General features: G+C 41.8%; 1 protein-coding gene across 2 annotated transcripts in view; it reads left to right on the top strand.

Annotated features, from left to right (window-relative positions):
• The first annotated feature begins 474 nt into the window (after positions 1–474).
• The window catches only part of LOC106579149 (integrin beta-3), a 39,922-nt gene continuing 26,788 nt past the window's right edge, over positions 475–13,608 (top strand). Inside the window, exons 1-4 of one of the 2 annotated variants that reach the window (XM_014158751.2) lie at positions 475–694; positions 6,575–6,660; positions 8,116–8,323; positions 8,617–8,869. In XM_014158751.2, the coding sequence (XP_014014226.1) occupies positions 613–694; positions 6,575–6,660; positions 8,116–8,323; positions 8,617–8,869 (629 nt within the window). In that variant the 5' untranslated portion in view covers positions 475–612. Of the gene's footprint in view, positions 695–4,125; positions 4,276–6,574; positions 6,661–8,115; positions 8,324–8,616; positions 8,870–13,608 lie in introns of those variants that run through there. The other variant, XM_014158750.2, reaches the window with a different exon arrangement.

Raw genomic sequence — 13,608 nt, 5'->3', positions numbered from 1 at the left:
CTGTCGGTAACAACTTTACAATATTAGTTGACTTGAGTAAACTGAAGAAAATTCACATTTTAGAGTCATACAGTCAGTGACTCATACCAACTCCAACTTCAAAGCCAACCATTTAAAACCTAGCTAACTTGTATCAAGTTACTCCATATGTTTCATACATGTATTGTAATCATATTTAACAACTTTATTTAATATAACAAGACATAATAATAGCTATTATTTTATTATAGCTATAATATAGGCCTAATACAAATATTCAACATATTCAATACTAAAGCTCTTTTAAAAGCTTAAATATGAAAACATAGTGTTCTAAAATGTACTTTACATTCAGATTAATATTATTTCAGGATAAGAAAAGGGCATAAAATGCTTGTGATTTTTTTTGCTCTTAAAGACCCCCACCCCCCTTATTAACGCCACACCTCGTTGTACAGTAGGCTATGACTTTCCGGACAGAGGAAACAGTGCTTTTGAGTTTACTCTATTTGGAGTTGTATCGAATTGTAGACTGAGCGAAGGCGGAAGGGAGGGGGGGTATTTAAACAAGTCACAAATAAATGTCTTGCCAAACGCCTGCGCCGTGCGTCCTGACAAAGTACCCACGCCAAGATGGGTAGGCCTACTCACATAACGCAAAGGATTACACTTTGGATAGGTTATTTCGTTTTATTTGCAGTTACTGATGTTTTGGGTAAGTTTGAACTATGTGATGTAAATGTGCTACTTCTAGCGGTGTGCTGCTGCTGCATCTTGAACGTCGGTGTAATAATTCATAATTGTTGAGAGAGGGCGCAAAACGCAGTTCAGACAGGGAAATGGACTACAGCTAGAAATACAAGTTAGACACTGTAGTTTATAAATGGTTGCATGAAATGGTAATATCGTTACAAATAAGGACATTTAATAGATGCAGTAACATCATTTAGGCTTTTATTATAGAAAAGCATTATATTTTTTATTAAACTAAATTAATCATAACTGGTTAAATGGATAAAAAATGTTAACTCCAAACTCGTTTTGTTGTAACCTGTCTAAATCTGTCCACATCGCTCTCCGTGCTCTCCCCAGACTGTTTGAGACTGGCCTCTAGTTTCCATCTTTCCCCTTATGACTCCTTACCACCTGATGAGATGACAAAGGGAATTATAGGCTTAGCATTCTGCTAATAAGAGGACCATAAGTCATAAGTAGCTGTATCATGTTAATAGTGTGTGTGTGTGTGTGTGTGTGTGTGCGCGTGTGTGCGCGTGTCCCATTACTTGAGGTTCAATAAGCATGTCAAAAGTGATTCGAATGATTGACAAGAATAATCACTATTTATTAAAAAGGTGACTTAAGTCATAAACACACATGTACACACCAAATTACCGTAGGCTATCTACACCCTTACAAAAAAGTCTTACAGGAATCCTGCATGAAAAATCCTACAAGAATCCTGCAGATAGTCATTTTCCCGAAGGACAACCAGCAGGAATTGTCCTACAGCAAAATGGCCCCAAAATCCTTTTGGATATCCTGTAGATAAGATTCCTGAGGGTAATTCTAAAATATTTTCAGGGCCATTTTCCTGTAGGACAACATGTGGGATCCCTTCCTCATCCTTTACACTAATGGACATAAAGCACAAGATATCTGATTGCATAGGATATGCGGCAGTGCGGCAACAGCGGGCGTGTTTGATTGTCCATTTCACCAGCACTGCATAAAACATGACTCCTAGGGGAAAGAAAACATGAGATTCTGAATAAATATGGTAGATGCACAGGTGAAAGAGTGAGGGTAATGGTGACGTCACATGAACAGCTTATGTGTATTGGTGTAAAGGGAAACGAATGTCTGCAATGGTAAACTTGGTGATAGTTGGTTTTAATATGGCTGGTACCAACAACATCTGTGAGTACTGCTATGCGTGTGTGTTAGGCTCCATTTTAAAGGGAGAAATGCGAGGCTGAAACTACGTGTGGCGGTACCTTTCCCTGCAGAGACTGTCCAGTGCTGCTTTCTGTGGTAGTCAGTCTCACTGTGTTTATAGGCTCTGTCTTAACTGGGGAGGAGAGGAGAGAGATGAGAGGGACAGAGTTCCGAATATAACTGCAGATCTGTGTGTGTGTGTTACATGAAAAACAGATGATATACCGTAGTAGTAAAGGAAACCGTATCACCGTTAAATAGAAGGCTACTGTACTAATGGCGCTGGCAGGGGCGGAAATCGCGGGGGGGACGAGGGGGACACGACCCCCCCATCCTGGGAAAAATATGATTTGTCCCCCCCAATATATCACTGAAACATAACTATGTAATTTAAATAATATTAATAATACGCAATGAAAGCAATTGTGCTGATTATAGATACTTAATAGCGCGTTTTTAAGTTTCAAAAGATTGCGACCCCCCCACCCTTTTCCTCACAATGGTTTGATCCACTGGCAAGGTAACAGAGGGGTCGTATCTACTGTCTGAAAGGCACTCAATGAACGTAACTGACGTGAGGTTAATCCAGTCAATCGCGCACACACACTAGCTGAATATGCAGAGCTAGCGCGCAAATATGAACTATTAAGCTAGCTAGTACCTATTCCATTTATGTGGCCTCGTCAAAGATGGAATCTTTGCTATCGTCAATTTATTCCGAGATCAGCATGCAGATGATGTAAGTTGGTGCTTCAAAGTCCCTGTGATAAGGTTAGCGATAAACTGAAGTCCAAACTGAACAGAACTACACTCTCTTCTACCATTGTCTTAAATATATTTAATGGTCTCGTTGCAAAAGCTAAATTGTCGCAAGGGAACTTTTATTTATTTATTTTATTTAACCCGGGTAGCAAAGATTATAGCAAACACCACTGAAACTGAATTGGTGCTCGCTAGCTTTGCAAATTCAGCTATTGTTGGAAGCCAGCCAATATGAAACAAACTATTAAAATTACAAAAGGTTGCAGCATATGTTGTGTAAATGGTGAACTCATACAGCTGTCAACTCTTGTCATTTTAATCCGTTTCACATTTGCTAGCTACCTTTTAGATCGAAGCCCAAATAGAATGATAAAAGATAAGATGATAGAAGCCCATCTCCTACTGTAAATAGCCTACACACTGTGTGTGTGTGTAGCCAGCCAGGTAGAAAAATGGCAGAAAAATAAAAGACGGACATCAGAGTATTTTTCAGTACACCAAAACGCAAAGTAAGAACCCTAGTAGCCTAATATCTCAAAGACTAGTTGATAAAATGTTCATAAGAAAGAAATTAAATTCTAATGGAAATGTTTCACAATGATGTCATTAGGCAGATTAGGCAACAGATGGCACACAGACAGCAGAGTTGGGGACAGATATGCAGGGACAGATTGGCAGAGACAGGAAGTCTCAGGTAAGTTTGTTGAGTCTTTGTTTGGCAACATTATGAAAGGTTCTCCATTTTTTTTACTTGTAAAATAGGAACATAATTGGAAAATGCCATGGATACCCCCACTCTCAACTTAAACTGGTGACTGAACTAAGATTTGTTAAAGGCAATGGTATTGCTGTTGTGAGTAGTTGTGTAGTTTTGGGTAGCGGTACTTAGGAGTACGGCAAACACCTTATTTCTTTGGTTCCTCAATATACATTTACCATATTACAATGTAGGCTATGTGTTACAGAACTACTTTTGGTGTCCCCCTCAGGAATTGCTCTTGAGAAAATTTCATGTAATTGTCCCCCCCAAAGTTGATATCAGATTTTCGCCCCTGGGCGCTGCAAATGAGACAAAGAATCAGAAACAGAATCAGAAACATTATTTTATTATAGCTATTATTGCTATGATATAGGCCTAATACAAATATTCAACATATTTAATACATATATTCTTTTAAAAGCTTAAACATCAAAACATAGTGTTCTAAAATGTGTTTAACAATTGTATATTGACTGGTAGACCTACATTCGGATGAATATTATTTTAGGATAAGAAAACGGCATAAAATGCTTGTGATTTTTGGGGTCTAAAGCCCTTATTAACGCCACACCTCGTTGTACAGTAGGCTATGACATTCCGGACAGCGGAAACAGTGCTTTTGAGTTTACTCTATTTGGAGTTGTGTCAGATCGCAGACTGAGCGAAGGCGGAATGGGGGGGGGTATTTAAACTAGGTGCAAATAAATGTCTTGCCAAACGCCTGCGCCGTGCGTCCTGACAAAGTACCCACGCCAAGATGGGTAGGCCTACTCACATAACGCAAAGGATTACACTTTGGATAGGTTATTTCGTTTTATTTGCAGTTACTGATGTTTTGGGTAAGTTTGAACTATGTGATGTAAATGTGCTACTTCTTGCGGTGTGCTGCTGCTGCATCTTGAACGTCGGTGTAATAATTCATAATTGTTGAGAGAGGGCGCAAAACGCAGTTCAGACAGGGAAATGGACTACAGCTAGAAATACAAGTTAGACACTGTAGTTTATAAATGGTCACATGAAATGGTAATATCGTTACAAATAAGGACATTTAATACAAGCAGTAATATCATTTTGGCTTTTATTATAGAAAATCATTATATTTTTTATTAAACTAAATTAATCATAGCTGGATAAATGGATAAAAAATGTTAACTCGAAACTCGTTTTGTTGTAACCTGTCTAAATCTGTCCACGTAGCTCTCCCCAGACTGTTTGAGACTGGCCTCTAGTTTCCATCTTTCCCCTTATGACTCCTTACCACCTGATGAGATGACAAAGGGAATTATAGGCTTAGCATTCTGCTAGTAAGAGGACCATAAGTCATAAGTAGCTGTATCATGTTAATAGTGTGTGTGTGTGTGTGTGTGTGTGTGTGTGTGTGTGTGTGTGTGTGTGTGCGTGTGTACATGCGAGTCTGTGCATGTGTGTCCCATTACTTGAGGATCAATAAGCATGCCAAAAGTGATTCGATTGATCGCCAAGAACAATCACTATTTATTAAAAAGGTGTCTTAAGTCATACACACACATGTACACACACCGAATTACTGTAGGCTATCTACACCCTTACAAAAAAAGTCTTACAGGAATCCTGCATGAAAAATCCTTCAGGAATCCTGCAGGATAAATATTCTGCAGGATTCCTGTAGGATTTTCGGGGGCCAGTTTCCTGTAGGGCAATTCCTGCAGGAATGCTGCAGGATCCTGTAGGAATCATGCAGGTAGTCCTTGAAGAAAACTTTTCCTCAAGGGCTACCAGAAGGAATTGTTCTACAGCAAAATGGCCCCAAAATCCTTTTGGATATCCTGTAGATAAGGTTCCTGAAGGTAATTCTGAAATATTTTCAGGGCCATTTTCCTATAGGACAACCTGTGGGATCCCTTCCTCATCCTTTAAAATAATGGACATAAAGCATAACATATCTGATTGCATAGGAATTTTATTAATCAATGCAGCAACAGCAGGTGTGTTTGATTGTCCATTTCACCAGCACTGCATAAAATATGATTCCTAGGAGAAAGAAAATATGAGATTCTGAATAAATATGGTAGAAGCATAGGTAAAAGAGTGAGTCAGTCATTGGGTTAATCAATAAGTGCATCGATGACGTCATCCCCACAGTGACCGTACGTACATATCCCAACCAGAAGCCATGGATTACAGGCAACATCCGCGCTGAGTTTAAGGCTTAAGCTGCCACTTTCAAGGAGCAGGACTCTAACCCGGAAGCTTATAAGAAATCCCGCTTTGCCCTCCGGTGAACAATCAAAGGCAAAGCATCAATACAGGACTAAGATCGAATAGTACTACACCGGTTCTGATGCTCGTCGGATGTGGCAGGGCTTGCAAACCATTACAGACTACAAAGGGAAGCACAGCCGAGAGCTGCCCAGTGACAAAAGCCTACCAGACGAGCTAAACTACTTCTATGCTTGCTTCGAGGCAAATAACATTGAAACATGCATGAGAGCACCAGCTGTTCCGGAAGACTGTGTGATCACTCGCTCTGCAGCCGATGTGAGTAAGACCTTTAAACAGGTCAACATTCCGGACGGATTACCAGGACGTGTACTCCAAGCATGCGCTGACCAATTGGCAAGTGTCTTCACTGACATTTTCAACCTTTCCCTGTCCGAGTCTGTAATACCAACATATTTTAAGCAGACCACCATAGTGGACCACCATAACCTGCCTAAATGACAACTGACTCGTAGCACTCACGTCTGTAGCCATGAAGTGCGTTGAAAGGCTGGTCATGGCTCACATCAACACCATTATCCCAGAAACCCTAGACCCACTCCAATTTGCATACTGCCCCAACAGATCCACAGATGATCCACAGATTACTTAGTCTTGCAGGAATTGTCATGGTCCTGCAGGAATTTCAACATTTCTGCAGGAGTCCTGCAGGAGCATCGGGGATTTTGTCAATCATACAGGATTCCTGCAGGACACCTTCACAAAGGGTAGAATTCCTGCATGATTCCTGTAGGACTTTTTGTTTGTATGTGCCCTTGCACATTTATATATGGAAGATTGCTGTATGTATACTATGCATATGTGGGTGCACGTGTGCGCATGTGTGTCTACATGCTATGTTTACGTGGAGTTTGGTGAGTGACTCTACTGTCATTTCAGGTTCCAACATCTGTACATCCCGAGGGGCCAGCACATGTAAGCAGTGTCTGGCTGTACATCCTACTTGTGCGTGGTGTTCCCAAGAGGTGGGTCTAAATTCTCCCTGATATCTCCTTCAATTCTCCTTTCCTGAGGGATCACTGATCTGTGTAACAGAGGTGGTTTGCCTATGACCTAAAGATGGGCGCTAGCTCCCCTGAGCTAATGCCTAGGCTTAGCTCAGAAGGCTAACACAGTCTTGTGGCACGCAGATGACTCCTGTTTGGACATGTTGTAATCAATCTGATGATTGACATCAAGGAAATTGGCCCACAGAATAGTGTTGTAATTGTAGTTAATGGCAATGGATGGGGACTGCACTTTGGCAATTCCCTGGCATGTGTTACTCCCTTCCTCCCTGAATTGTTTATTAATTTTCTCCATGTATTCATCCATTTAATTATATTTCTGGGTTGCTCCACCAATTCAGTTTATTTTTAAAGTGTAACTTGGTCAAAAAGACTTGAATTGATAACATTTTTACATTGTGTCAGAAAGAGCACATGTTCAACCTCATAAAAAACACCTTTTCATATCAAGATGTTAAATCAAACAATGACTATAGTAAGTGCCTATTAAGTGCCAAATAAAGTAACAGGGTTGACCGTAACAGGGTTAACGATTTCTTCTTAAATCAGCCATGAATCCACTTGTGACAGGGGGGATTTAAGCTTGTTGTGTGCGGCAGGTAGTAGCAATTGAATGCAAGCTAAAAAGAACAATTATGTGAAATTGTTAAAACAGTTTTAGCCTGTCTATTTATGGGTAACAGGGTTGACTTGTTATGCTCAGCCCACTCAGTTTTCCACCACAAAACATCAGAAATGGCAAAAAAGAGCTCACCTTTTACTCTATGATTTGATTATTAGATGTTCAGTGTTTCTTTTGAAAAAAATATTTCAAAAGGAATAGTTTCACCTTATTAAAGAGATACTTCAGGATTTTGGCAATGAAGCCCCCAGAGTCAGATGAACTCATGGATAACGTTTTTTATTTCTCTAATCACATGAAATAAATAATCATCTTCAGAAATGACTTTGTCAAAGCAACAAAATAACTAGGGCCTTACAATAATGGTGAAATGTTGAGACACATTGGGATTAAGTGGATTAAAATCTTCCTAGAAGTGATACAGGTTGACGTAGGGACATGTCAAAATGAAGATTTTTTTACTTTAGCAAGCATTTATTCATATAAAAAATCTGATTTTTGGAATTCTCCATGTGGTCTTTATTAAATGGCATGTCATTTAATATAACAGGCTTTTAAATTCAATACTGGTCCACAATTTCTAGTCCAAATATCAAAGTGGAACGACCCTTCTATGGCATGGGGCATATCAGGACTTCAACTACATGGCCTTGCTAAAAACAAGATGGCCTTCCCCAAACAACACATAGGCTGTGTTATAACTGCTACTTCTAGCTTTTTTGAAGGAAGGAAGGGTAGAGATTATTAACACTTACTTTTTCCCTCACTAACTTCCTGGATTGTTCCATCAGGACTTTGGGCAGGGGGTGGCAGGCTCGTCTCGTTGTGACCTGAAGCGTAACCTATTGATGGCGGGCTGTGCTCCCCCGACCGCCCTTGAGTTCCCCACCAGCAAGCTGCAGGTGAAAGAGGACCGGCCCCTCAGCAACAAGGCAGCCGGAGACACGGCCGACGCCACGCAGATCCAACCTCAGAGACTCCACATCACCCTCAGACCAGGTGAGATTATTAGGCTGAGACCAGGTGAGATTATTACACTGACAACAGGTAAAGTCATTACACAAACCAGGCGAGATTATTATACTGATACCAGGTGGGATTATTGCACTCAAAACAGGTGAGATTATTACACATTCAAACCAAGTAAGACTTCATATCACCCTCAGACCAGGTGAGATTATTAGACTGATACCACATCACCCTCAGACCAGGTGATATTATTACATGAGACCTGATGAGGTTATTACATTCAGACCAGCTCATCCCAAATGTCCACCTCTCCCACCTGTCAGATGACTCCAAGCGGTTCACAGTGAAGGTGCGCCAGGTGGAAGACTACCCGGTGGACCTGTATTACCTGATGGACCTGTCTTTCTCCATGAACGATGACCTGTTCCGCCTCCGCACCCTGGGGAAAGGCCTGGCCAAGGAAATGGGTCGCACCACCAGCAACCTGCGCATGGGCTTCGGAGCCTTCGTGGACAAGCCACTGTCGCCTTACATGTACATCTCCCCCAAGGAGGCCCTGCTCAACCCCTGTCACGGGTAAGCCAGGGTTATTAAACCAGGGATAACTTGGTTTTAGTTTTTGTTTATCCTTCATTTAAACAGGTTAATGACATTAAGGTGGGGGATATATATTTTAGAATAGGGAACAGGAAAGCTCTGTTCAAACACATTTTTCAAACACACATTTGCACCCTTCTCTCAATAAAACACCAAGAACTATCAGTCCTTGTATGACTCCCTCTTTAAACTTGAGAGTGGTTACATTTCCCCAGCCCCGTCCGTCTTCTCACTAAACAGTGGCAAGGTCAGGCTATTGAGATTGTAGGTTGCGCCTTTAAACTGTCATGTATAAAAGCTAGCTGTTGGTGTTGAGTCATTCTGAGACTCTGTGGGTGATGATGCTTAGTCAGCGTGTAGGAGTCAGACACAAGTAATCCAGAGATCTCGAGGGGGTTTAAGGAGCCATTACAAGATTGGCTGTCTCCACCCTGGTTTAGCTGAACTTTTCACTGGTTTGAGGTTTTGCTTCCTCTCACACTCCTGTTATCTTTTTCTCTCCCTCACACACTCTCTCTCTCTCTCTCCCTCCCTCACTCACACACACGTTATCTCTCAATTCAATTCAAGGGGCTTTATTGGCATGGGAAACGTGTTAACATTGCCAAAGCAAGTGAGGTAGATAATATACAAAAGTGAAATAAACAATAAACAAATTTACAGTTAACATTACACATACAGAAGTTTCAAAAGAATAAAGACATTACAAATGTCATATTATGTATATATACAGTGTTGTAACAATGTACAAATGGTTAAAGTACACAAGGGAAAATAAATAAGCATAAATATGGGTTGTATTTACAATGGTGTTTGTTCTTCACTGGTTGCCCTTTTCTTGTGGCAACAGGTCACTCTCTCTCCCTCACTCACACACGTCATCTCTCTCTCTCCCTCGCTCACACATGTCATCTCTCTCTCTTTCTCTCTGTCTCACACATGTCCTTTCTCGCTCTCTCTCTCTCTCTACTAGAACAGTACTGTATACAATGCATATGTACAGTGCTTTCCCACAGCCTTATTCTAAAATGGATACAATATTTTTTTTTGTCATCAATCTACACACAATACCTCATAAGGACAAAGCAAAAACAGGTTTTAAGAATTTTTTGCAAATGTATTCCAAATAAAAAATAGAAGACCCTTTGCTATGAGACTCGGAATTGAGTTCAGGTGCATCCTGTATCCATTGATCATCCTGGAGATGTTTCTACAACTTGATTGGAGTCCACCTGTAGTAAATTCAATTGATTGGACATGATAAGGTCCCACAGTTGACAGTGCATGTCAGAGCAAAAACCAAGCTATGAGGTCGAAAGGATTGTCCGTAGAGCTCCGAGACAGGATTGTGTGGAGGCAGAGATCTGGGGAAGGATACCAAAACATTTCTGCACAACTGAAGGACAACGACCCTAAGTACACAGCTAAGAAAACGCAGAAGTGTCTTCGGGACAAGTCTCTGAATGACCTTGAGTGGCCCAGCCAGAGCACGGACCTGAACCCAATCGAACATCTCTGGAGAGACCTGAAAATAGCTGTGCAGCAACACTGCTCTTCCAACCTGACAGTTTGAGAGGATCTGCAGAGAAGAATGGGAGAAACTCCCCAAATACAGGTCTCCCAAGCTTGTAGCACCATACCCAAGAAGACTCGAGGCTGTAATCACTTACAAAGGTGTTTCAACAAAGTACTGAGTAAAGGGTCTGAATACTTCTGGAAATGTGATATTTCAGTTTTGTATGTTTGATAAATTTGCTAAAATGCCTAAAAACCTGTTTTTGCTTTGTCATTATGGGCTATTGTGTGTTGGTTGGATGAGGGAAAATAACTATTTAATCCATTTTAGAATAAGGCTGTAGCATAACAAAATGTGAAAAAAGTCAAGGGGTCTGAATACTTTTCGAATGCACTGTAAATCAATAAAATGATAGAGGACGCCATTTTTTTATGAGCATGGCCTTATTTCTATTGTAGCATATTGGATGACTGTCATTCATATTCCATTCACATCGATAGGTTTATGATACTCAAATTTTCTCTATACCCATCATGAGGTTGTTACAACCTATTATATCAATGAACGTTTACAACGTAGGTGACAGGTCGTGAGAAAAATGTGAGTAATTAAGGTGACAGAGAGTGACACGTTTAATACCGCCTTGCACACTCTTGCCTGCATCAACAGAATTGGCGGAATGAATACACCTCTGATCACACGGAAACACAGTTGACTTTCATAGCAGCCACATACTTACAGCATGAACATTTTGCTCGTTGCATAATTCCTTCTCGCATCTACACACTCTCCTCCTCTCACCTTCTCCCTTTGCTTGTGGACTTCAGTACACAACAAATCAGCTATCCGTGACCAGGCAAAAAAAACTTTCAAGACAAACCTTCATATCATAACTGCTAACTGCTACACATAGCCTACATCGTTGTCACCATATTAGCTAATAACATCATAGTCAACATACAGTGGCTTGCGAAAGTATTCACCCCCCTTGGCATTTTTCCTATTTTGTTGCCTTACAACCTGGAATTAAAATAGATTTTTTGGGGGGGTTTGTATCATTTAATTTACACAACATGCCTACCATTTTGAAGATGCAAACTATTTTTTATTGTGAAACAAACAAGAAATAAGAAAAAAAAGAAAACTTGAGCATGCATAACTATTCACCCCCCCTAAGTCAATAGTTTGTAGAGCCACCTTTTGCAGCAATTAAAACTGCAAGTCTCTTGGGCTATGTCTCTATAAGCTTGGCACACCTAGCCTCTGGTATTTTTGCCCATTCTTCAAGGCAAAACTGCTCCAGCTCCTTCAAGTTGGATTGGTTCTGCTGGTGTACAGCAATCTTTAAGTCATACCACAGATTATCAATTGGATTGAGGTCTGGGCTTTGACTAGGCCATTCTAAGACATTTAAATGTTTCCCCTTAAACCACCCGAGTGTTGCTTTAGCAGTATGCTTAGGGTCATTGTCCTGCTGGAAGGTGAACATCTTGCCCAGTCTCAAATCTCTGGATGACTGAAACAGGTTTCCCTCAAAGTTTTCCCTGTATTTAGCACCATCCATCATTCCTTCAATTTTGACCAGTTTCCCAGTCCCTGCCAATGAAAACATCCCCACACCATGATGCTGCCACCAGCATGCTTTACTGTGGGGATGGTGTTCTTGGGGTGATGAGAGGTGTTTTGTTTGTGCCAGACATAGCATTTTCCTTGATGGCCAAAACTCAGTTTTTCACAATTCCTGACATTTAATCCTAGTAAAAATTCCCTGTCTTAGGTCAGTTAGGATCACCACTTTATTTTAAGAATGTGAAATGTTAGAATAATAGTAGAGAGAATGATTTATTTCAGCTTTTATTTCTTTCATCACATTCCCAGTGGGTCAGAAGTTTACATACACTCAATTAGTATTTGGTAGCATTGCCTTTAAATTGTTTAACTTGTGTCAAATGTTTCGGGTAGCCTTCCACAAACTTCCCACAAAAAGTTGGGTGAATTTTGGCCCATTCCTCCTGACAGAGCTGGTGTAACTGAGTCAGGATTGTAGGCCTGCTTACTCGCACACGCTTTTTCAGTTCTACCCTCAAATGTTCTATAGGGCTTTGTGATGGGCACTCCAATACCTTGACTTTGTTGTCCTTAAGCCATTTTGCCACAACTTTGGAAGTATGCTTGGGGTCATTGTTCATTTGGAAGAACCATTTGCCACCAAGCTTTAACTTCCTGACTGGTCTTGAGATGTTGCTTAAATATATCGACATCATTTTCTTTCCTCATGATGCCATCTATTTGTGAAGTGCGACAGTCCCTCCTGCAGCAAAGCATCCCCACAATATGATGCTGCCGCCCCGTGCATGGGATGGTGTTCTTCGGCTTGCAAGCCTCCCCCTTTTTCCTCCAAACATAACGATGATCATTATGGCCAAACAGTTCTATTTTTGTTTCATCAGACCAGAGGACATTTCTCCAAAAAGTACGATCGTTGTCCCCATGTGCAGTTGAAAACTGTAGTCTGGCTTTTTTATGGCGGTTTTGGAGCAGTGGCTTCTTCCTTGCAGAGCGGCCTTTCAGGTTATGTCGATATAGGACTCGTTTTACTGTGTATATAGATACTTTTGTACCTGTTGACACGCACTTCAGGGCGAGTGTGAGGAGCTGCGCAGGACGTACCGGACTGTGGAGGCCCACTGGAGGCCTGGTGCGTGGAGCTGGCACAGGTGGCACCGGACTGGTGACACGCACTTCAGGGCGAGTGCGGGGAGCTGGCACAGGACGTACCGGACTAGGGAGGTGCACTGGAGGCCTGGTGCATGGAGCCGACACAGGTGGCACCAGACTGGTGACACGCACTTCAGGGCGAGTGCGAGAAGCTGGCACAGGACGTACCGGACTGGGGAGGTGCACTGGAGGCCTGGTGCGTGGAGCCGGTACAGGTTTCACCGGACTGATGACACACACTTCAGGGCGAGTGCGGGGAGCTGGCACAGGACGTACCGGACTGGGGAGGCGCACTGGAGGCCAGATGCATGAAACCGGCACAGACTTCACCAGACTGCTGACAGGCTCTTCAGGTCGAATGTTGAGCAGAACACACTTGACCAACATCTCTCTCCTCTCGCTCTCCCCCAACTGCTCCATCGACTCCCAGGCAGGCTCTGGCACTCTCCGCTGCTCAGCCAACCACCCCTCGTGCCCCCCCCCC

The sequence above is a fragment of the Salmo salar genome, chromosome ssa19 (assembly GCF_905237065.1).
Source record: "Salmo salar chromosome ssa19, Ssal_v3.1, whole genome shotgun sequence".
NCBI classification, from domain to species: domain Eukaryota; kingdom Metazoa; phylum Chordata; class Actinopteri; order Salmoniformes; family Salmonidae; genus Salmo; species Salmo salar.
This window is presented reverse-complemented; position numbering and strand designations above follow the sequence as displayed.